This window comes from Prunus mume, linkage group LG6 (genome assembly GCF_029339155.1).
Source record: "Prunus mume cultivar Tortuosa linkage group LG6, ASM2933915v1, whole genome shotgun sequence".
In the NCBI taxonomy this organism is placed as follows: domain Eukaryota; kingdom Viridiplantae; phylum Streptophyta; class Magnoliopsida; order Rosales; family Rosaceae; genus Prunus; species Prunus mume.
In genome coordinates, this window is record NC_142703.1 from 2,568,899 (window position 1) to 2,593,702 (window position 24,804).

Sequence of the window (24,804 nt, forward strand, 5' to 3'; positions counted from 1 at the left end):
GATCAAAAAACTAGCATGCAAAAATGCATGTGACAAAATCTTAAGAGGTAAAGCTGCTGCATAATATCGAGTAACAGAAGTCTCAATTATGTGCCTATTTTTTCTTTCCACTAACCCATTTTGTTGGGGAGTGTGAGGACAAGACACCTGATGCAATATCCCTTTAGATGTCAAAAACTATTTAAACAAATGACTCGATATTCTTTTCCCCATTAGATTGCAAGATATTAATAGAAGCAGAAAATTGGGTAGAAATGAAGGCATGACAAAAGTAGAGTAAACGTCTGATTTATTGATAAGAGGAAATATCCGGATAAATTTATCACTATGAACAGTACAAAATATCTATAACCCTCAATGGATACAACTGGAGATAGACCCCAAATATCACTATGAAATTTATGAAAGGGATGTACTACTCTGTCAAAACTTACAGGAAAAGGAAGTCTAGACATTTTACCACCTAAGCAAGTGAGCAAATAGATGAAGAATCGGGAAAACATACTATTTGAGAAGAGTGCAACATCTTCACAAGTACTTCATTAGCAAGGTGGCCTAAGCGTTGATGCCACATGATGTGGTCTATTTTCTGACTAGGAAAGGTTGTGGGTGAAGAAACATAGGTGAATGCAGAGATTTAGGAACATGATAAAGGCCTTTGCTACTCCTTCCCTTAAGAAGAACTGCCCTTATTGCCTTGTCCTACACTCAATAACCAACATCATCAATAGTAACCATGCAGCTTATTATCATGTGAGCTTGCGACAGAAAGCAAATCAGTTGATAGTTGTGGAACATGCAGAACATTAGGAAATAATAAAGACTGAGAAGAAGTGATAGGAAGATTAGCATGGCCAATATGTTGAACAGGCAAACCTTCCCCATTGCCAACAATTATCTTATCATCTTGATCATATGGAGTAGCAGTCTCAAGCACAGATAAATATGGGGTCATGTGATGAGTTGCTCCTGTGTCTGCAATCCAATTGTCTTAAGACTCAAACCCTTGTGTGTGAGCAGTCATAGCCTGGAGAGAAGCTGGTGGTGCTTGTCCTTGAAAAGCAAAATTAGCTCGATGGTAACAATCAAGAGCACCATGGCTTTTTTTACCCACAAATCTGGCACTAAATAACAAGAAAAGAGTCTCAATCACCAGATTGCCATAAAAACAATTGGCAGCAGTGTGAACCCTCTTACTACCGATTTGACATTCGGGATAACATGAGGCTTAGAACCAGAAGATGTACTCCATTGTTGGTTGAAACAGAAGAGTTAAAACCAGGCTTGTCCGAATAAAATCAAAACCATGATATCTAGATGACTTGAACTTGCGGTGAGGAAGATCAAGCTGGGACCTTTAGCCATTATAAGGTCCGAGGCTGGAACCTTGAGTTGAGCCGGAACCTTGAGTTGGCTGGAACCTTGTGAAAAGTGTTTAGCACCACAGAATCAGGCCAAGAAGAAGCACGCGTAGCCATCATAGCATTTATAGAATGAGAAAGAGCATGCATACAAATTTCAGCTTGTCTCTCTGCATTACGCGATGAGCTCAAAGATCTTTAAGACCAATGGTTGAATCACGAGCAGTGATCACCATATCATCATCGATGTCGTTCACCAACCCCAACTAAGCTGGTCACGAGCTATCTTAATCCAAAGCAAATACTTTTCAATAGAATCAGCACCTTTGTGTATAGTATGAAACTTAGTTTTAAGATGATTGACACGTGCCCTAGACACTGTGGCATATCTATCTTGCAAATGAGTCCGAGGCCTCAACGAGATCTTACTACCAACGACATACTCAACGCATCATCAAATAAGGTAGCAATTAAGAGACTCAAGAGAGCCTTATCAGTCTAATTCCAATTCTTATAAGCATTAGTGACCTCAGTAGTGACACTGAGCTCAGTATCAATGACAAACTTCGATGGACAAATTGAGAAGCCATCAAAGTGGTCAAAAAGATCATAACCTTGCAAAACTGATTGAAATTGAAATGACCACTTGACAAAATTATCATCATTCAAGCGAATGGTAAACATCCCGACAAACCCTCAATTTTGGGCGAATTCACCGTCATGACTACATTCAAAGAATTATTCACGGAAAACACAACGTGTCAAAAGGAAACACAATCGATGCAAGAAATCACTACAAGGCTTCGTGCAACGAGAATGCTTCACACAGGCTTCGTGCCAACAAATCACAGAAATTCCAGGAGAAAAAAGGCTTCATGCCATGAAATCAACAAAATTCAACGAAGTGCAACTTCATGCCAGAGATCAATCACCAAGAATCAAGAGAAATCGAAGAATAAGCAACAAATTCCATATCAATTTCACCAAATTTTGAAAAATCACTTCAAGGAGACAAAATCACCATTCTTGAAGATAAACATTGAACCAATATTTGGGAGAAATAAAATCAAAGACCTGAGAATAGCGAGCGAAGAGAGCAAGAAATCATGTCAAGAGGCACAACGATCGACTGAGGCTCTCGATACCATGATAACCAGGCAAGCTTAAGAACAGAGGAAACGAAGAACAAATTGAAAGGTTCTAGATTTCTTTATTCATTTTCTCTATTGATCTTAATACAATATTAGCTATAGCTCAGTTTATTATAGAGTTTAGCTTTTGGTGGAATACATGAGCTGTCAAAGACTTAAGCTCTAAATTAATAACAAACTCACTTAATTAAATGACAGCTGGGACACCAGCTTGAGACTACTTAGCTAAACTAATAGCAGGAACAACCAGACACAAGTTTTTCTCCTATCTCACATAAAGTTCTCTTCCTTTAAAGCTTATAAGAATGATTTTAAACATGTAAGAAGGTGACATACCTCACCTAGCTTCCTGGAGTATACTAAAATGGGAAAGGAAAGTCATTTTGCCAAATATTAGATTGTGAAAGACTAAGGGTTTGTTTGGTACTTCAGACTGTACTAACTAATTTATGTCGGATAGTATTAATCTGTTTTGGACAGTACATACTATTTATCCATAATATTTTAAGGGGTTTGGTGTTGTTTCAGATAAATAGTTTGACTAAGTTATACTGTGTTTGGTGGTTTGTCAGATAACATCCGGATCAGACTATATTTTTTTTTCTTTTACATTCTTTGATAATTTAAGTGGAAATTGAAATACAAATTACATGAATATTTTTGGTAAGATTCATATGATGACAAAATTGTTTTTTCATTTGTTTTTGCCATATCATTGACAAATCGTTTTAGCCATTAGATACATCCAACAACTGCCTAATAATAAAACAAGAAACCTCTCTCTCGATTGTTTCTTCCCTTTATCTGCTTCCTTCATTGTCTTCCTTGCCGGCCCATCACATCATTGATGCAAAATCCCCCAAGTTAAATTTGGAATATGGGATTTTGACAAAAAAATTAATATATAAAAAATCTGGAATCTGGCTAACACTACAACAAAAAGTGAAAAAGACGACCAGAAAAACACGACGGTCTAAGTGAAAACCGTCGTTGTTTTTAAAAGACGACGGTTTTATAAAACCGCCGTGAAATAACACATTAGACAACTAAAAAATGGAGTTTCAAATGGCTGTTCATAAAACACGACGTACTTAATTTAAAAACCGACGCCTTATTGAAATAGGATTTTCAAGAGGTAAAATCGAAGCCAACAAATAACGGCGGAAGTTATGAACCGACCGACGAGAAAGTAAAGACGACGGTTTCAAAAAAAGCCGTCGTTTTACCCGAAATTAACACGACCAAGTTTTCGTATAAGGCGCCGTATAATTACAAATAAATCCACGGCGGTAAAATACAAAATACCGCCGTATTAAATTAATGTACAACTACGGCAAAGGTAAATATAACGATGTCTTTCTCGTATTTCTACGACGACATCTTTAATTCTTACCAAGTTGGGGTTTTCATATAACGACGTATTATATAATTTAACGTCGTATTTGTCCACTTTATACGTCATACATTATATTTAAACCGTCGTCTGAATAAGAATTGTTTTTAACAATTTATTTCTTGGATTTTGTTATCCTACGTCGGTAGATCTACTTAACGACAAGAATTGAAATAACCACGACGGTTTATATAGAAAACCGCCGACATAATCAGATTATTCTGAGATCACAAGGGTTAGGAAATCTTACAAGATGGAACTCTGTTGCTCATCATCATCTTACGAAGACAATATTTTAGAGGTTAATGATGTATGTGTATTTGTGTCTTTGAGATACACAAACGCACATACACATTAACATCAAAAATTGCATCTGAAATTTGACGAGGCAGCCTCAGATTTGCAATCAGGAGAGACAATTTTTTGAAGTGAACATTCACATCCAAACAATTGCCTCCTAAAACTTCACGACGGCAGCCACAGATTTGCAATCAGTGAGACAATTTATTGAAAATTGGTGATTTGCAATCAGATTTGCAATCAGAGATGAGGTGAGAAGAAGTTGAAACCCTAATCGAATACTTAAACTGAAAGAACCCGTGGAAAAAAACCCTATTTATAATTAAAAAACCAAATCCACGTCGGTTATATTACACATAACGACGTTTAACAAAAATAATCCTCGTCGGTAACAAATACATTACGTCGTTTTCTTCTTACTTAAGACGACAAGAAACAACGACGGTATAACAAAAACAGTCGTTGTTTTATATTTTTATTTGATTTAAATCAGTCACCTAGAAAAGAAACTTTATAAATTCTAGAACATTAATTTCCTCGGGAAAAAAAACTATATGTATAAGGCACTGTTTTTGAAAAATAAACTATAAGAAAAAGGAGAAAAAATTATATTTATAATAAAAAAATAAAATCCACATCGGTTATATTACACATAACGACGTGTAAAACGAATCCACGTCGTAAAAAATAATACGCGTTTTAGTTTAGTGTTATCCACGTCGGTATATTACAATAAAACGACGTATATTATGAAAATAAACGTCGTAACTTTAAAATAACCGTCGTGTTAAATATTTCTACCATGACGCGAGATATTGAGTTATCGACTTTTATTTAGGAGTTTACTACGGCGGTACCTACAACACTACTCAGTATTATGTACCACGTCATAAGTTCAAATTAACGCGTCGTAGTTTGTCTATTAATACGTCGTCGTTATATGTAAACCGCCGTCTTATTACTATGAAACGGTTTGTATACATATACAACTTTTCGTCTACGACTTACACATGCTTCCAAACCCGAGAAAAATTTCAATCTCCCGGAGAAAACTTTTCGTCTTTTTTCCTTGTTAGAGCATCGCGAGTATCTCATCGTCTTCCTCTTGTCTTAATCGTCGCCTCTCGAACTTAAACACCAAAATCCGAGAGAAAGCTTTCATTGCACGCAAAGGTAAGCTTTCATTTCTCTGTTTTTGTTGCTATTTTTGTTGCTATTTTGCATGCTCATACTGTTTTTGTTTTGAAAATCTTTTTACCTTTTTTCCGAAAATCATTTTTACTCTTTCAAGTTTGATAAAATACACAGAAAGAGAGGGAAAGTTTCAACTTTGAACACAACTAAATAAGATGACGGTAGCTTTGTATTTGCGTGGTTAAATATGTAGACCACGACGGTTCGTCAGTCGTCCTAGCGTCGTCTTAAAATTGATCTAAGTTGTTTTTAAACAGACTGTCAAATTTTTATTTGCTTGTTTAGTTGCAGGTTTGATTTCTCTGAACCATGGTTTTCGTTTTTCCTAATTTGATAAAATACAGAGAGAAAGAAAGTAGGGTTTGTATCTTATATAGACGACGGTATCTTATTATTGACGCCGTGTGAATGTTCATACCACGACGTTGTTTTAAGATACCGTCGTCTATAAAAAGATGCCAAAGCTTTTTTTCTTTCTATTTTATCAAATTAGGAAAAACAAAAACCATGTTTCAGAGAAATTAAACCTGCAATCAAACATTCACAGAGAAAGAAAAATGTTTTTGGTTTCTTATAAATACGACGGTAGCTTATTATTCACGTCGTGTGAATATCCATAACACGACGGTATATTAATATTTACGTCGTGTTAATATGAATATCACGACGTCGTGTAAATATCGCCGTAATAAGTTCTTTTTACGTCTTATTTAATATTGTTTCGTCGTTGTTTAAACATTTGTATTGTTTCTTCTTTAAACATTTATTACGTCTGATGTTATGTTATTACGTCGTGTAAAATCTTATCATACGTCGTAGTTTATAAATAACCTTCGTTTGTGTTCTAATTTTTTCCCGAAATATTTTCACTTGCAGGTTTGTTTATTCTGTAACCATGGTTTCTCAAGACCAAAGTAAGTACTCTGGCTCCAAAAAAATGGAGGTAAGGAGCTTGGAATGGAAACTCCTCAAGACAAGCCCTTGAAGAAGATGAAGTTTGTTTCATCTGCTGAGACAGAACCAAGCAGCCCGACAACAATTTACGAGGATTCAAAGTCGGTCGAGGTATGAGCACAATGCCTCGTGTTGTGAAGAAAAATTGCAGAAAATCAAGCCAGTTGTTGAGTACAATAAAAGGGGGAAAGGATGTGGCCCTGCACATACTGAGATGCAGTCCTACATTGGTGTGTTGGCACGCTCCAGAGTCCCACTTGTGGACAAGAAATGGGCTGAAATCCCCAATGATATAAAGGAGCAGATTTGGGAAGCCGTTGACATGGCTTTTGTGGTAGGTCAAGGGGGCAAGACCTCGGTGTTATCTTCTGCCAAGAAATGGAAGGATTTCAAGTCTACACCGACAAGGCATTATATCCTTCCATACATCAAGGAGAGGGAGAAATTAAGCCAACCCAAGTATATAAATTCATAGAAAGCAGAATGGGATGCCTTTGTAGCTTCAAGGTTATCCAAAGAATTTGAGTCCTGTGCATTCTCAACATGCACAGATTAGGGAGAAACTTGAGTACAATCATCGATTGTCTCGAAAAGGATATGCTGGTTTGGAGGATCAATTGGAGGAAACCATGCCTGGGGTAGAAATTGATCGATCTACCTTATGGAAGAAAGCTAGACAGGACAAACATGGTAACATCCTGGATCCAAAGGTGGCAGAGAAAGCAAAATTAATTGTAAGCCTACACACTGCTGTTTTAAATATTTATTAAACTGTGTATATATAATTCTTATTACGTCTAATGTTATATTTTTCGCGTGTCAATGATTTTACTACGTCGAAATATTTTAAAAAACGTCGTGAAAGATCTAAAACTGGAATCACAACTCGCTTTTTCGTAAGTATAGATAAGACGTCGGTGGTTAATTTTTTCGTCGTTTAATGTTATTACTACGTCGAAATGTTTTCAAAAACGTCGTGAAAGATCTAAATCTGGAATCACAACTCTGTTTTCTGTAATTACAAAAAAGACGCGTGGTTTATAACGTCGAGTTCTATTTTGGTGCGTCGCTTTAAACATCTAACCACGTCGTTTTAATGAACGTCGTTATAAATATATTATAACGTCGAGTTCTATTTTGGTGCGTCGTGTGAAATTATATATCTGCGTCGCTTTGTTTATAAATAACCGTCGTGTGTTTTCTTGTGCTGACTTTTTTGTATGTCTTTGTTTTAGGATGAATTGCAAAAACAAGTGGTGAAGGCAGTCTGAGTGTAATGGCGTAATGATGTCTTGACCTTGGCTTTGGGTCCCAGCATCCAGGGAGAGTAAGAGGGGTAGGTGCTGGGATTTCCCCTAGGCAATTCTTCAATTTACCTAGACCACAGAGGGTAAAGTTTGCTGATCAATTGAAGGAAAGTGTAAGACTTGTCCTTCAAGAGGAGACTAAGAAGATGGAAGCTAGAACCAAACAATTAGTAGAGGCTGAGAGGGAACATTTACTAAGTCAGCTTTCCCACCTCATCCCCAATTTTGATCCAAGCATGCTTAAACCGAAAACTAGCCCCTCTCAAAACCAAGGTCTACAGCAAAGCCCCATAAATCCAATGTCCGATAAAGCTAGCTGTTCTGGGGCTGAAGGGAGATCCCAACATTTAGAGGATGATACTGCCAAAAATGGGGAAGCGGCAGGAAGAAACGGTAACATAACCGAACTTTGAATTCTCTGTTTTTTTTTTACATTAGACGTCGTTATTATGAATAAACCCGTCGTTTTAAAACCATACCACGACGATTTTATAAATAACCCGTCGTTTTATTTAAATATCACGTCGTATTTAGTTTACTTGTTTTACACGCCACTAGACGTCGTACTTTGTGGTTTTTAGACGACGGTTTTAGTCCTTAACGACGTAATATACAATTACCACGACGTTTATTATTTACCATCGTTTAATAATTTTAAGACGTCCATAATTCTTACATACCGTCTTAGGTTATGCCTTACCACGACGTTTTGGTTTAATTTTTTTACTCTCTGTACAATCTGTCTTATATATATATTTCTTTATTATTTAAAACAGAAATCTGGGGCTTTAGATAATCAAGATGAAGAGAAGAAAGGAGAAAACAAAGATGAAGGGAAGAAGGAAGAAAACAAAGATGAAGGGAAGAAGGAAGAAAAACAAGAGAAAAAAGATGAAGGACAAAAGGAAGAAACAAATGATGAAGAGAAGAAAGAAGAAGAACAAGAAGAAGAAAAGCATGACGAGGAGGTATATTCTCATAACTTTGCCTTTTTAATTTGTTTTTCACATTTCAGACGTCGATATTTTTCTTTAAACCGTCGTTTGTTTTCACATTAGACGTCGGCATTTATTTTCTACGACGTCTATAGTTATATAAAACGACGGTATTTAATTATCGTCGTTTAAATTATAATAAGACGACGTTTTTTAATTTAAACCGTCGTTTTTAATGAATTACCACGTCATTTTATTTTGCTTTATTTCTTTAAACAGGGTACTGAAGTAGTTGATTATTCGAATGTGGAGGTGCCATCTTCCTTACAGTCCCTTTGTCGTTATGTGGAAACGACACTAAAGCCTCAGGAGAAGATCATGACCTTCAACATTGAGAAGGAGGTGTTTGGTGCAGCTCGAAGTACCTTCATCTTGCATGAAGATATTACACAGTTTGCAGGCATGGAAGAAATTGGGGCTACTGTGGTTGCAGTATATATGAGGTTTGTCATAATCAAATATCAAACATTATATCATAAGACGTCGGTTGTTTAATTATTACGCTCGTTTTAAACCACTAAAAACGTCGTTCTTTTTCTACCGTCGTGATAAATTAGTTATCACGCCTGCTTTCTATTTCATTTCGTCGTGTGAAAGTGTATAATACGTCCGTTTGTGTATAAATAACCGTCGTTTGTTTTATATATTTAGGTGCTTATATGATGTTTTGAGAGACGCAAATATGTGCAGCATGGTTGGCTTTATCGACCCTGCTCAAGTTAGTGCCAACGCTGGGTCACTAATCGACAGATCACGAATTGTAGCCAGTCGACTTCAAAAAACAGATGGTGAACAGATTTTCATGATGCCTTACAATCCAGGGTTAGTCTCCTTAAAAGGATTTTGTTTGTATGATTTTCACTAATTGACCACTTATAAAACTGTTTAACTAATTCTGTGTCGTTTGAAACATCTAACCACGTCGGTTATTTATTTATTGAGTCGTTTGAAACAACTAACCACGTCGGTAGTTAATTATCGTCGTGATAAATTTATAATAACGTCGATGATTAAGTTATTACGTCGTGTGAAACTATATAATACGTCGGTTTTTATATTAACCGTCGCTTTTATTTTATTTTGTGCAGCCGTCATTGGGTCTTGCTGATTGTGAGGGCAAAGAGGGAAACCGTCTATTTTCTGGATCCTCTGCCTGGAAATCGTGTGGTTGATGAGGAGGGCAAAAACATCGTGAACAGTGCTTTAAAAATTTATAATTCCTACATAGGCAGACCAGGCCGTAAAGCACCAATCTGGAAAACTTGCCAGGCACACCAAAGCAACCCAAAGAAGGTGTCGAATGCGGGTATTATGTGATGCGCTTCATGAGGGACATCATCATGGATCCTTCCTTGGAGTTTGAGAAGAAGGTAAGAATAAAATTTTCAGAAACATTTTTTGTGGTTTTTTGTATTATCAATGACGGTCATTTAAAATTACCGCTCGTTGAATCGATATACTACGTCGGTTATGATAAAACAACGTCGCTGTCTCTCTGAATTTCTTTTTGTAAAGCTTAATAATCATTGTTTATGGATTGTAGTTTGCCAAGGGAAAAGATCTGCGCCATACCCCCAAGCAGCCATTGATGAAGTCAGGAAAGAATGGGCAGAGTTTGTTTGCCTTCATATGGATTAGATGATTGTTGGAACACTTGATATTTTTATATAATATATAATTTTTTCTATAATATATAATGTCCAAATTTTGTTTATAATATACATCCTTTTTTCCAGAAAATTTGTTGAGGTTTCATATTATAAAAAAAACAAATTGTGTAATCCGACGTGTAATAACTTTCCAACGCATATATTATGTAAAACCGACGTAAAATGATATTTAGACGTGATGGGGCGCATAAGACGCCGTTTTGATACAATTTCGCCATGGTTTCGCTTTTAAACGACGTGCTTTTGAACAAGTAAGTCGTTTATTAGGGTTTAGGTTAATACCTTATAACGACGGTGATTAGGTCGTTGAATATGTATTTTACGTCTGATGGTGAAACATCCGCCATGGTTTCTCTTTTCAACGAGCGTCTTTTTACATGTGAGTCGTTTATTATTATTTACAACGTCGTGGTTTGTTGTTGACATAAGAATATTTTATTATTTTTAATTCAAAATTTTAAAATAAATTTAAAATAAATTCAAAATTCAACTTCAACTCCTATGAAGTCATTGATATATTTTCTTCCCTAAAACCCAAAAAATGCAGTTTGTGTAATAAAGATTAAAATGTCCAACCTAAATAAAATTGTTTTGATGAGTCATAGCATCACTTACATAGTTTGATGGTTTAGGGTCTAGGGTTTGGGGATTAGGGTTGTTATTTATTAGGGTTTATGGTTAAAGTATAATTTTGGGGTTTAGGGTTTATGTTTGTTATTTCTTAGGATGTAAAACCATAAACAATTTTATAAAATTAAATTTTACAAATATATAATTTAGGGTTTTAAAGTTTAGGGTATTACTTTTAACGATGATTGAGTCGTGGAATATGGAGTTGACGTCGTATGGAGAAAAATCCGCGTCGTTCTCTTTTTAAACGACGGTTGTTTACACGTGAGTCGTTTATTATTGTTTACAACGCCGGTAGTTAATTAACCCGCCGTGGTTTTTCATAGTTTTAACGCTCTTTTGATTTTGCGTGGTACATATTTTACCACGACGTCCTTAATGTAATTAGCGTCATGTTTAATGTTAAATTTTAACGACGCGTGTTTTTTCGGTCGATGTTTTAAAAGCGCGGTTTCTTAAAATATTCGGACCTAAAATTTTCAGATTTGGCTCTTATTTTTATACTTCTAACCCTGAACCCTAAAATTGTTAGATTTCAAGCGCAACATAACATTTCGCTTCTCTCACTTCATCTCTAATTCAAAGTTGGGCCAGCTGTGTCAAATCCAATTTGGTCATAATCTGTGAGCTCGCCAACCTGTAAGTACAAACCCTCTCTTCCCCTTGTAAATTCATTGAATGATATATTACGTTGTTTTGTTAAAGGGTTTTAGGTATATGTTTTGCGATCTGTTAATAATGTTGTTAAAGGGTTCATGGATTTTCTGTTTAATGTTTTCTTGATCACTCTATGTTGAATTGGGAATGGATTTCATTTTGTCGGATCTTTTAATCACTCTCTGTTATGTTGAATTGGGAATGGATTTATTGTTTTCATGCTTAGTATATGTTGGTTTCACGTATATGTTAGTTTCTTGCTTGGTTTCATGTCTATGTTGTGTTGTTAATAGGTTTTCGGATCTTGAAAATAAACTGTTTAACGACGCGTTTTCAGGCATACAACGACGGTTTTACTTTAAACCGTCGTTGTTATTACTTATACACGCGGTGTTATGTAACTACCGTCGTGGTTATAATTAGACGACGTAAAATCCGTCCTATAAATGTCAAATACGTCTGTTTTTGTTTAAAAACCGTCGTCTATGTTGTATATTACTTGCTATTAGACTTTATATAATCTGCTATAGTGATGGTCATTGCTTTCCTTTTCACTTTATTATATATAATAGGGTATAGTGTCGGAGATGGATAAGTCATGGATGCACTCGGATAGAAGATCGAAGGCATATGAGTTAGGGGTGGAAGCATTTTTGAACTTTTCAGTAGAAAATCTTCTAACTACCACACATATCCGTTGTCCATGTGTTAAATGTGTTAATTTGAAATTGTTTGGGGTTGGAATTATAAGGGATCACTTATACTTTAATGGAGTTGACCAAAGCTATAAGAATTGGACATTTCACGGAGAACCTTGGGAAGCAGCTACTAATGCTAGTAGAAATGTTGAAGAAGATGATGACCATAGTAGGTACAGTTTTGTGTCTGAAGAAATAGAGATGGATGATAATGATTTTGGTGATTTTGGATCTGATCCTTATGAGTTTGCCAATGTGATTGGGGATGGAGATCAACCATTGTACCGGTTGTAGAAAGTACACGAAGTTATCGGCATTAGTGAAGTTGTATAATTTGAAGGCAAAATATGGGATGAGTGATGGTCGCTTTTTGTAATTATTGATACTTCAAGGCGATTTGCCTGCATGAAAAATACAATACCGGCCTCTATGTATGAGGCAAAAAAGACTTTGTGTGCATTGGGGCTGAGTTATGAGAAAATGCACGCATGCCCCAATGATTGCATCTTGTATAGGAAGGAGTATGAGGATTTAACTCATTGTCCTAATTGTGGTATCTCAAGGTGGAAGGAAGGCAAAGATTCAATCTTGAAAGAGGTGTGCAGTGAAGGTGGTGTGTATTTTCCTCCAATTCCAAGGTTTAAAAGGATGTTTCGATCACATGAGAGCTGCTAAGAGTTTGACTTGGCATCTGCTAGAAAATCAATTGACGGTTATATGTCTCATCAGCGGATTCCCGTCTTGAAACTTCTTGATGATAAATGGCGAGTTTGGTAATGGCCGAGAAAACTTGAGATTGGCTCTGTCATCCGATGGATTCAATCCCCACAGCTTCTCTAAGTAGCAGATATAGTTGCTGGCGATTATCTTAGTTACATATAATCTCCCTCCATGGTGTGCATGAAACGAAAGTTCATGATGTTGACCTTTTATTGATTTCGGTCTAAACAGCCCGAAATGATATAACGCTCTACTTGGAGCCTTTGATTGATGATTTAAAATCTTTGTGGGATGGGATTGAAGGAGTGTATGATGCACATAATGGAGAATACTTTACACTCGTGAGCTGCATTAATGTGGACAATTAATGATTTCCCGCCTATGGAAACTTATCCGGTTGTGTTGTTAAAGGATATAAAACTTGTCCAATATGCGATGATACACCTAGTCACAAAGTTGAAAAATGGCCACAAAATTTGTTACATTGGGCATAGAAAATGGTTACCGATCAATCATCCATATAGGAGGCAACGTGCACTTTTAATGGGAAACCTGAATATGGCACGCCTCTGAGCCATTAACCGGAGAAGAAGTGCTGCATATGGTTGAAGATGGTGACAGAGTTTGTTGGAAGAAGAAATCAATATTCTTTGATCTCAGTATTGAAATACCTTCCTGTGAGGCATGTCCTAGATGTTATGCACATTGAGAAGAATGTTTGATAGTATCATTGGTACATTGCTGGAGATCCTCAAAAAATAAAGATGGGATTGCTGCTCGATTAGATTTATTGAACATGGGGTCAAAGCGATTTGCAACCCGAGTATGGAGAAAGGCGTACTCGTTTGCCTCCGGGCCTTGGAATTTGTCAAGAGCAGAGAAGAGAGAGGTTTGCAATTCTTTCTATGGTATGAAGGTCCCTGAAGGTTATTCTTCAAATATAAAAATCTTGTATCTTTACAAGATTCAAGACTTCTTGGCCTTAAATCACATGATTGTCATACCTTAATGCAACAATTGCTCCCTGTGGCAATTCGTTACTGCTTTGGAGAAGCCCGCAAGGTATGCAATAACTCGTTTGTGCTTCTTCTTCAATGCTATATGTGCAAAGATTGATGTTTCCAAGCTAGATAAGTTGGAAGAAGATGTAGTAGTTACTTTGTGTTTGCTTGAGAAGTACTTTCCCCCTTCATTCTTTGATATCATGGTTCATCTAGTAGTACATCTTGTCAGAGAAGTTCGTCTGTGTGGCCAGTATATTTTAGATGGATGTACCCGTTTGAAAGATATATGAAAGTGCTAAAGGGTATGTTCAGAATCGTACTCGTCCCGAAGGTTGCATTGCTGAGCGGTATATAGCTGAAGAAGCTGTAGAGTTTTGTACTGAGCATTTATCTGATGTTAGTACAGTTGGAGTGCCTTCAAGCCAAAAGATGGGAGTTTCAAAGCCATTATCAGCTTGCACAGTGAGCGTAGTTGATCGGGACTGCTTGAACCAAGCACATCTATATGTCTTGGAGAATACGGAGGAAGTCCTACCTTATATCGAGTACGTATGAGTTTTATTCTTTAAGTTTCCATTTTAAATTATTTCTTATGTTTATCTTATATGTTTGGGACCGTAATACTTGAATTTTGTGTGTCATGTAGGCAACATATGATTCACATCAGACCACTTATCCAAAATTTAGAAAGAGAACAAAGTGGCTGCAGGATAAGCACAATAGCACTTTCATTCAATGGCTACGCTTCAAGGTATATGTTATTGAATAACATATTGGACTTTTAATTTTCTTCTTTCTATGTTAGATTGAATGAAGTTATATGATTAATTTGCAGGTTCAAAGTGAACTTAATGAGGAAGACAATCATGGCGTATCGAAAATTTAAGGTGGCTAGCAGCTGGTCCAAACATGGCAAGTGCATTATATAGGAGCTATCTCATTAAAGGTATTAAATTCAACATCAAGGCACAAGATGATGTGCGGACAACTCAAAATAGTGGAGTTTATTTACTTGCACATACTATGCAAGTTGTTAGTGCTAAGGATAAAACCCAATTCTCTCAAATATGGGTTTCTATGGTGTCATTCAAGAAATTTGGGACCTTGACTACCAAAAGTTTACAATCCCAGTCTTTAGGTGTGATTGGATTGATAATACTTCTGGTCTTGTAGTGGACGAACTTGGATTTACCCTTGTAGATTTGAGTAAAATTGGACATAGGAATGACCAATTTGTTTTGGCTTCTCAAGTCAAACAAGTATTTTGTTGACGACCCGATGCATCGTGGTTGGTCGGTAGTGTTATCAATGCCTAATAGAGAATATAATGATGTTATTGGTGATGATGTCTTAGGTGATGTGAGAATTGAGTGTGAGCCATTTATAGGGGATGCCAAATGTTGACACATTTGATGAAGTGGTGGTTGAGTTAGGAGTCAAAATATTCGAGATGGGTGTGAAGATATATGGGTTGAATGATGCTTTTAATTGGCAGTGTATGACATTAATTTTGTAATATATTGTAATGTGATTTCTTCACTTTCATTATAAGTGTTTTGGCCACAAAACAATCAACAAAAATTACTGGTTCCATTACAAAACAGCGGTTTTGATAAAAATGTAATAAAACGACGTCTGTTCTAATAAATAACGACGTTTTGGAGCATTCAACGATCCAATATATTTACCGACGTCTTAAAGCAAAGTAACAATGAAGAACCACGACGCTATTGTGAAACGAATCCAGGATAACACGTCGGACAAGCATAAAGAACCGCCATGTAATTCAAAATAACGACTCAATCCCATAATACCGGCGCTAAAAGATGAAATTTTAACTGAGCGTTACAAAGACGGCGTTGCATGAATTTACCGCGTCGTAAGTTCTTTAATAAGCGAAGTGGAAAGGATGAATTCACGACGGTATTTGAAGTCCATTAAATTAAATCGACGTTAAGATGAATTAGGCGGCGTTAATTTTTAATGAAGGCGTATAAATTATTAAACACGACGGTCTTTTTCATGGTACCGGCGTTGTATATAAGGACAACGCCGCCCTTATAAATTATCGTAATCGTAATTAATGACCCCATCATTTTTTCCACGTCGTTTATTTTCAAAATATGGCGTATAAATTCTGTAATACGGCTCTCATTTATTTGGAACCGGCGTTGTTTATTCATTTAAGCGTCGTCTAAGTAAATACATACGTCGTAATTAATTAACTCGACATCTATTTCACGTCATAATTCATAAAAAATCGGTGGAAAATTTATTTTACGACGGTTGTGGAAATGTTGTGACGTAGTAGGTGTCAATAACGCCGCCTATTATGATTGTAAAGGCGTCAATATTTATATTTGTCATCCGCTTTTTTAACGACGTTTTTTTGTTGGAGTTGGTCGTCTATTCTCATCCTCGATCGCTTTTTATGTCTTTTTGCACAAAGACGCGTCGGTTTTTATTTTTGATGAGCGTTTTTGGTTTAACAGACGGTTATTCACCGTCGTGGTTTTGTTATGGAAAAGATGTCGGTGATTCCACGACGATTTGAAAGCAGAATACACGACGGTGAATACCGTCGTGGTTTTCCTTTTGTAGTAGTGTAAGCTTGAATCGAGAGCCAATTATACTTACCCACCAATTAAAAAATTAAAATAGAATTGAGAACTGAAGTTGTTTGGCTGAGCTTTGAATTGAAACAACATAAATGGGCAAGAAAGAATTTCAACACTAAGCAAAGCTGCAAACTTGGGTGTGTGAAATTCAAACCAAAAAAAACACCACACAAAATTATTGATTTCTGTTTTCTAAGCAGTCACCAGATAGCCACTGAAGAAGATGCAGATAAGAAAAAGAAAGAGTGAAGTGGAGAAGCATATTGGGGAGAGAGAGAGAGAGAGAGAGGTGGATACCTGGAGAAGAGTGAAGAAGAATAACCCTGGAAAGATATAGCAAAGAAGAACCTAGGGAAAAGATAGCGTCTGATTTTTCTCGTAGAAAGTATGTTCTTTTTTTTCCTAGCCTTATAATTGAGCATGTATTATTTAAACCGGGGTGTGTGGGTTGTATTAGTTAGTCAGGTAAGAAGAATATTAAAAGCTTAAACCTTTAAATAATACAAGTTGACACCAAATAACTGACATAGACTATTTACTCTTATCCAAAGTCTAATACGGTGTACCAAACGAACCCTAAAAGAGTATGTAAGGATATGTGTTGTAATTTGTGGCTCAAGAGTTGTGGTCCATCTTATTCACTAATATTTACTGTAAAACATAAAAGTCCTAGTCCTTGACATAGATGGTGGGCCTCTTTTTGTATAAATATTAATCCAAGCATTGCCTCCCAATGCCTTAAATTTGTGTTTGTTATCCTTTTCCTCTTGCATAAGGTTCTATATGTGCAAGAATAATACAAGCCTGAAAGAGGAAACTGAACAAATATGGCTAAGTTACAAAGCTCTTACTTTGTGTGCTTTGCATTTTCTATATTTGTTAATCTATTATTAGTCTTGAAACTCTATGTGGGTGGAGAGTGGGAGCTGAGTTGGAGCAGAGGAGCAGCAGAAGAAGCTGAGCACGTGGCAGCCGTCTCTTGCTCAGGGCATGGAAGAGCCTACTTGGATGGGCTTGTTCTTGATGGGAAGGAACCCGTTTGTGAATGCAATTCTTGCTATGGAGGCCCTGACTGCTCTCAATTTTTAACTGCTTGTACAGCAAATGCTGATGGGTACTCTCTCTCTCTCTCTCTCTCTCTCTCTCTCTCTCTCCACACATATTTTCAAAGACTTCGTTACTGAAAATTGATAGTTAGCTTTGGGGTTTAGATTTGTGATTTATATTTCTTTTGAAGAAAAAAGAAAGAAAAACTATTTCAAGTCTTCAATGTTGCACATTAGAATTTGAAGCTGGAACCTTTGGAAATTAGGATGGAGAAAAAGGTGTGGTCAAAATGCAAGCTTGATTATTTGTTAATTCAGAAAAGTTGAGCAGATTAGGTGTAAACCCCTGCAGTCAAGATTCTAGAATCAAAGCACCTGATACCTAAAAAGATCCTCTACTTAACCATGCCAAAACTTAAAATCCATATTACCAATTAGAAAGGTACAAAAAAGGCAACAAAAGGAATTTCATTTTCAAAAACTTGTTTTAATTATGTAAAATATGCACCAGAAAGATTCCGAAAACAAAGCTCCTGATGTCACTCATGAAAGTAATGTTTTATAAAATATCTCTTTACAGTCCCACACATACAAATGGTGAAAGCAACTATACTGTATAAATGTGAATGTGATTGTCAATATCCACCTAAAATTATAGGTAAGGGAGATTTTTAAATTAGAACCACAAGGGAGATTTTTCTTTTGGAAACATATATATGTGTGTGTATATATATACATACACATATAAGTTTATTTGAGGGACATTCTTATAGGGCTCATTTGAATCCGATATCATTTGATCACTCAATTGAATTATTGAAATTTTAGTACTTTCTTGAAGTACCGTGTTCATTGATTTTGTAGGACACAATTGGATATCGAAACAGTTTCCAATTTCTCTTATTTTTAAGGATGATCTATGAATGTAGACTTAAAACATAGATAGTTTGGATCGTTGAAAAAAAATTCGTAGGGGACCCTAAAGGGTGTCTCTCAAATTAAATTATTTGAGAGATTCCTCAATAGAAAGAGACTATATATATATATATATATATATATATACTTATATTATGTTTTTCACATTTTTCTTGGGATTCAAAAGGGTGACCAAGCAAAAAAGGCAATAATTCGTGTAAGGCACATAGGAATATTTGTGTGTGCATTAATATAGACACTAACGTTTATATATATATATATATATATATATGTATATATTTGTGTACATTAATATGTGCCAAACGTTTTGAAATTTAAAACAATAGTCAAATTTGCAATAAATTCCAAATTTAGGAGACCAACATTGAGGAAACCAACATTTAATATAATCACATAATAGGGTAAACTCTAATTAAGGGTACTTTTGGAATATAAGAACTATAATAAATCAGATTTTAAGCTTAATTAGGTAACTTATTGAGTTGGATCCTAGTTGTCAAGTTTTGCTTATAATAAATTGGATTTTCTTCATAAAAAAATAAGATGATAGGTTGTAGGCAAGAAAAAATTAGTTTGAAAGGGGAAAGCTACATTTACTATAAATTTAATTATCTCATGCATATACATAATAATATATATTTGCTTGCAGTGGAGACCCACTTTTCTTGGAGCCATTTTGGATGCAACATGCAGCCAAAAGTGCAGTTGTAGTAGCAGGCTGGCATCGAATGAGCTATACCTTTGCTGATCAATCTCGCATCTCAGCAGAGCTTGAGAGGCACATTCGCAAACTTCATGCCATTGTTGGAAATGCGGTGACTCAAGGAAGATACATTGTTTTTGGTGCTGGCTCAACCCAACTTCTCAACGCTGCACTTCACGCACTCTCTTCCAATAATCTCAGCTCTTCCTCACCTGCAAGTGTTGTGGTTTCAGTTCCTTATTACAGGGTTGAATCCTCATTCTGAATTTACGGCATACAAAATTTGGAAAGATCAAAACCATTTGTACCATCTCAATTGTTTTACTATCTCTCATAGAGGCGCATGCATATGATCCGTTGAGATGATACAACTCCTTTACAAATAAATTAATTTTAGTTGTCGAATTTTCGCAGCTTTACCAAGAGCAAGCGGAGTTCTTTCGATCAGTGGACTACAAGTTCGAAGGAGATGCAGCCGTGTTGCAGAACATTTCAGATGCAAATACAAACGTCATTGAATTCGTAACCTCCCCAAACAACCCTGATGGGAAGTTGAAAAAGGCCATTTTTCAAGGCCCAAATGCCAAAGCAATCTATGATCGTGTGTATTACTGGCCCCATTTTACAGCAATTCCTGCTCCAGCCGATGATGATATCATGATATTTTCTATTTCTAAGCTCACTGGCCATGCCGGTAGTAGATTCGGGTAACACCCTAACTATTCCATTTTCTTGCATATCTTTCTCTTTTCTCATATAATTTTTTAAATCTTTTAAATTTAAAACCAACGAAAAATTATTAGAGTTGAACCAAGAAAAATCCTTTTTCGTAGTTATAAAATAATAATGTTGTGCCTTGTGCAGGTGGGCAGTGGTGAAGGATGAGTCTGTGTACAAAAGAATGAGTGAGTATTTACAGTTAAGTAGCATGGGTGTTTCTCGGGATGCTCAGCTCAGAGCTTTGAAGCTTCTGAATGTAGTGCTTGAAACTGGAGGCAAGGAAATCTTTGAATTCGGATACAACAAAGTGAAGAGCCGCTGGGAAAAACTGAGCAACACTTTGGCTCTGTCAAACCGATTTTCTCTACAGAAAATTGCACCCCAATACTGCACTTATTTCAAAAAAACCAGAAAACCTTCACCAGGTATAACGTCCTCATCACTCTTATGTACTTCTCTTAGTCTAGTGGTACTTCTCTTTCCAATGCTGGAAGAGGTCCTGAATTTGATTTTTCCCTCCCTTGTTAAGTAGTAGTGAAGTATAAGTACGGAGTGGGAAATGATCTGGCAACACCTAGTTAGAACCATAATTATGTGATCCACGTCTTATCGTTGGCCAACCCATAGATGTTAGATTTGCCAATTATACATTAACTGGCACATGTTTCTGCAAATAATATTCTTAAATTTGAAACATTTTTTTAGGGCCATACATGAGCAAACATCACATAAATACACACACACACAGATATATATATATATATATATATATATATGTATATATGATCATACATTGAGGATCCCTCAAATAATTTTATTTGAGGGCGTACTTTAGTACCCTACAATTTTTTCTCAATAGTCCAAACCATCTATTTTTGGTCTTCATTCATAGATGATCCTTACAAAAAATTAGACAAATCTGAAACCATTTCGACATCCAATTGTGTCTTACAAAATCAATGAACACGGTGCTTCAAGAAAGTACTAAAATTTCAATAACTCAATTTAGTGGTCAAATGATATCGGATTCAAGTGATTTTTTGTAGAGATGATCTTTGAATGAGTATCTACAAAATAGACGGTTTAGATTAGTGAAATACAATCCGGAGTGGGGCCTACAAGGTGTCCTCAAATAAACTTATTTGAGGATCCTCAATAAACTCCTATATATATATACATGACAAACTTCATTTTTTATTTTGTGTCTAACCTCATCATACAAAATTAATTCTACCCTACCATATTTGCAAAGATTAATTGATGATTTTGTTGGGAATTTCCACTACTTCAATTTGGTTTTTCTCTCAAGTAATTTAGACGTTATCAAAAGAACCAAGCCTTTGCTGACTCAAGAATTTGTGCAACTAAAAACTGATAAATGAAAAGAATAATCATATTGAAAAACTACTAAATTAAAGGCTCCATTGGGTCAAATTCTGAAGCAGTTTATTCTCATGGCAGGTTATGTGTGGTTGAAATGCGAGAGGGAAGAGGATAAAGATTGCTATGCAGTACTCCAAAAAGAAGCCAATGTTTATGGCCGTAGAGGTAGCTTGTTTGGTGCTGAAGATCGACATGTACGTCTCACTCTCTTAAGGAGCCAAGATGATTTTGATATATTGCTTCACCGGCTCAACCAATTAGTCTTGAAAGAAAGTGAACTCCAAAAGTTATTTGTCAACGAGATTTGATGACAAATTAATCACCTGTGTATTAGAAGCCAATAATCAGTACACTTTTATTCAATTAAGGGTCAATATGTGATTTGACCTGCTACATGTATATTGAAACATTTCGAAAAATAGCAGAGCGTCACTCGTGCTCCTCTATGTATCCCGTGCTTATATATGTAATACTAGTCAATTAGTCTAGTTGTATTCACTTTTTAAATGTTGAAAGATATAACCCTAGTTCGAGTTTATTTTTCCTCATTAATGAAAACAATAATACTATGGTACGTCTCTCATGACATCTTGGTTGTATGTGTGTGAGATATTCTCTACTCATGTAATTTAGACTATCACTTGTACTTAAAAAAAAATACAAATTTATAAATAAACCTAATCTTAGACATGTATTTATAAAAAAAACCCAAATACTATTTAAACATAGAAACACACCCAAAATCAACAAATGTATATTTTTTGGGTGTGTTTATCAATGGATTTTGAGTGTGTGTAATGATGGGTTTTGGGTGTGTTTATAAAGTGTTTTGGGTGTTGGGTTTTTTTATAATTTCAACCTCAATTTTGGGTGTTTTAGTGAAACTCCCAAAAAAAAAAAAGGAAAAAAAAAAACTACAATACCACTAGTTGGCTTTGCTGAGTGGTGTTACGGTTTGGAAAGTTTATCGATATTGCTATGCGCCTTGTCTCGGATGTGAAGGATCTTCTTAGGTTCCTGAGGAATCTGTTTCAACACTATAAGGAAGTCAAATGCAAGGCTTCTACAATCGAAGGTGGATGCTTTCGTTCGGGTTATTTCGGTGGTTTCCTTGAATTGTTTCACACCCATTTGGGTTAATGAATGATTGATGTTTGACATTGTATTTGTTATTTCTGATACTATTCTTTAAGAGGCTGCTTCTTAGTAGATATGTAATCATCTTGTTTCTTTATCATACGACGCTCTCGACCTTGCGAGCGACTATTAAGTTAATGTTGAGTTGGAAGCGGTAGAGGTTATCCCATTAAAAAAAATGAGGGTTATCACTCCGACCAGGCAATCAAATAAGTCAAGAAGATTCTTACAGAAAAAGCAATCACAAGCTTAACCAATCATAGGTCTTTTAGGAAAAGAGTACTACCTCCCTATGCAACCTTCTCCAAACGTAGTTGAGCTAGTAGTTTGTCCTTCATGGAAATGGTAGCTAGTCCATCAGCTTCTTCACCCCATAGCACCGCAACTCAACTCTAGATCGTCACCAATGAATGAAATATAGATTCTAGAATGAAATAGTCGATTTCTTCAAGAAATCATCCTCTTGAAGAAATCAACAGAAAATATGCTCTAGCTAGGAAGATGAAGTGTTTAAACTAAACCCTAGATGCAGATTTCAAAATCCAATTTTCAAAATCTCATAATGAAAATCCAAATCTCACCAAGTAGAAAATGCAAAGTAAAAGTTTTACTCTAAAAAATTCTCAATGGGTGAAGTGGATTTCAAAGATCAAAGTAGATTTTAAAAACCAATTTTAAAACCTCATAATGAAAAATGGAGACTTTCCTCAGAGAAAAGATGCAAAGTAAAAACAAAACTCTCATAATCCATATGGTGGCTAATAATTGAAGCTATAATGAGACAAAAATCGTTAGGACAAAAAACCTACACCTGGCCAAGTGTGAGTCTCCCATGAGAATTTAAATGAGTTGGCAATGAGCTAGCAGTAACGGATGACTAGTCATCACGTTGATTCCATATGTCCTAATATATATGCAATGCATGATTTACCTTTGAAGATCTTAATTTGAATCGTGTCATTGTTAATCTCATCTAGGAACGGAGTCACCTTGTGTCACATCCCGGGATTGGCTCTGCCGTAGCACTATATTGTCCGCTTTGGGCCCGCCCTCTCTGCCCTCATGGTTTTGTTTATGGGAGCTCACGAGCAACTTCACGTGGGTCACCCATCTTGGGATTGTTCTAGTACCAATTCGCTTAACCTCGAAGTTTCTATAACTCCGAAGTCAGTGAGCTCCCAAAAGGTCTCTTGTTAGATGGAGGCGGGCATGTACATATAAGGCACATCACCCGCTCTCCGTTGGTTGATGTAGAATGTTACAATACACCCCCGTTAGGAGGACCGACGTTCTCGTCGGCACATTCGCACCACACGGCAAAGTGGCTTTGATACCAAATTGTCACATCCCGGGATTGGCTCCGCCGTAGCACGATATTGTCCGCTTTTGGACCCTCTCTCTGCCCTCATGGTTTTGTTTCCGGGAGCTCACGAGCAACTTCCGTGGGTCACCCATCCTAGGATTTCTCTAGCACCAATTCGTTTAACCGGAGTTCCCATGGCTCGATGTGTTGAGCTCCCAAAGCCTTGTGTTAGATGAGGCGAGCATGTACATATAAGGCACATCAACCCCTCTCCGTTGATAGATGTTGGATGTTACAATACACCCCTCATAGGGCTCGGCGTCCTCGGACACGTCGCACCCTGCAGCCAGTGGCTTCTCAAATGTCACATCCGGGATCGGCTCTGCGTAGCATGATATTATGCATTTTCCCCTCTCTACCCTCACTTTTTTTGGAGGCTCACGAGCAACGATGGGTCACCCATCACAGATGCTCTAGCACCAATTCGCTTGGGTTCCGCGACTCAGAGTCGATCACTTTCAAAAGCCTCGGCGTGTTAGATGAAGGCGGGCATGTACATATAAGGCACATCACCCTCTTCGTTGGTCGATGTAGGATGTTACAATCCACCTCTTAGGGGCTCGGCGTCCTTAGCCGGCACATTCGCATGACATGGCGAGTGGCTTTGATACAAATTGTCACATCCGGATCGGCTCTGCGTAGCACAATAATGTTCGCTTTGGCCCCATCTACTGCCTCCAGTTTTTGTTTTTAGGAGCTACGAGCAACTTCCTGGTCCTGTCACGTCAGATTGCTCTAACAACCGGAGTTCCATGATTCGGCCGTTGAGCTCCCAGGCCTCGTGCTAGATGGAGACAGACATGTACATATAAGGCACATCACCCCCTCTCCGTTGAGTCGATGTGGGATGTTACACCTTAGGGC

The 24,804-nt window shown here is 36.7% G+C and overlaps 2 protein-coding genes across 2 annotated transcripts; both read left to right on the top strand.

The window, feature by feature from the left end:
* The first annotated feature begins 645 nt into the window (after nt 1-645).
* On the top strand, nt 646-9,520 carry LOC148915818 (uncharacterized). Its single transcript, XM_089054211.1, has 4 exons — nt 646-753; nt 8,437-8,628; nt 8,875-9,098; nt 9,307-9,520. Exons 1-4 carry the CDS (start codon nt 646-648, stop codon nt 9,518-9,520), a joined length of 738 nt encoding a protein of 245 aa, XP_088910337.1.
* A 7,880-nt stretch (nt 9,521-17,400) lies between these two features.
* Nucleotides 17,401-21,938, top strand: LOC103336217 (tryptophan aminotransferase-related protein 4-like). The gene is made up of 5 exons (XM_008239250.3): nt 17,401-17,766; nt 19,284-19,584; nt 19,752-20,044; nt 20,202-20,482; nt 21,519-21,938. Exons 1-5 carry the CDS (start codon nt 17,480-17,482, stop codon nt 21,746-21,748), a joined length of 1,392 nt encoding a protein of 463 aa, XP_008237472.2. The 5' UTR covers nt 17,401-17,479; the 3' UTR covers nt 21,749-21,938.
* Nucleotides 21,939-24,804: the final 2,866 nt, after the last annotated feature.

Excerpts from the sequence above, each read along its gene's own strand:
- LOC148915818 (XM_089054211.1), top strand. The coding sequence starts at position 646 with ATGATAAAGGCCTTTGCTACTCCTTCCCTTAAGAAGAACTGCCCTTAT. Across the intron at positions 754-8,436 it reads ACCATGCAGCTTATTATCAT|AAATCTGGGGCTTTAGATAA; the intron begins GTGAGCTTGCGA and ends TATTTAAAACAG. Across the intron at positions 8,629-8,874 it reads AAGAAAAGCATGACGAGGAG|GGTACTGAAGTAGTTGATTA; the intron begins GTATATTCTCAT and ends TTCTTTAAACAG.
- LOC103336217 (XM_008239250.3), top strand. The coding sequence starts at position 17,480 with ATGGCTAAGTTACAAAGCTCTTACTTTGTGTGCTTTGCATTTTCTATA. Across the intron at positions 20,045-20,201 it reads CATGCCGGTAGTAGATTCGG|GTGGGCAGTGGTGAAGGATG; the intron begins GTAACACCCTAA and ends TGCCTTGTGCAG. Across the intron at positions 20,483-21,518 it reads AACCAGAAAACCTTCACCAG|GTTATGTGTGGTTGAAATGC; the intron begins GTATAACGTCCT and ends TTCTCATGGCAG.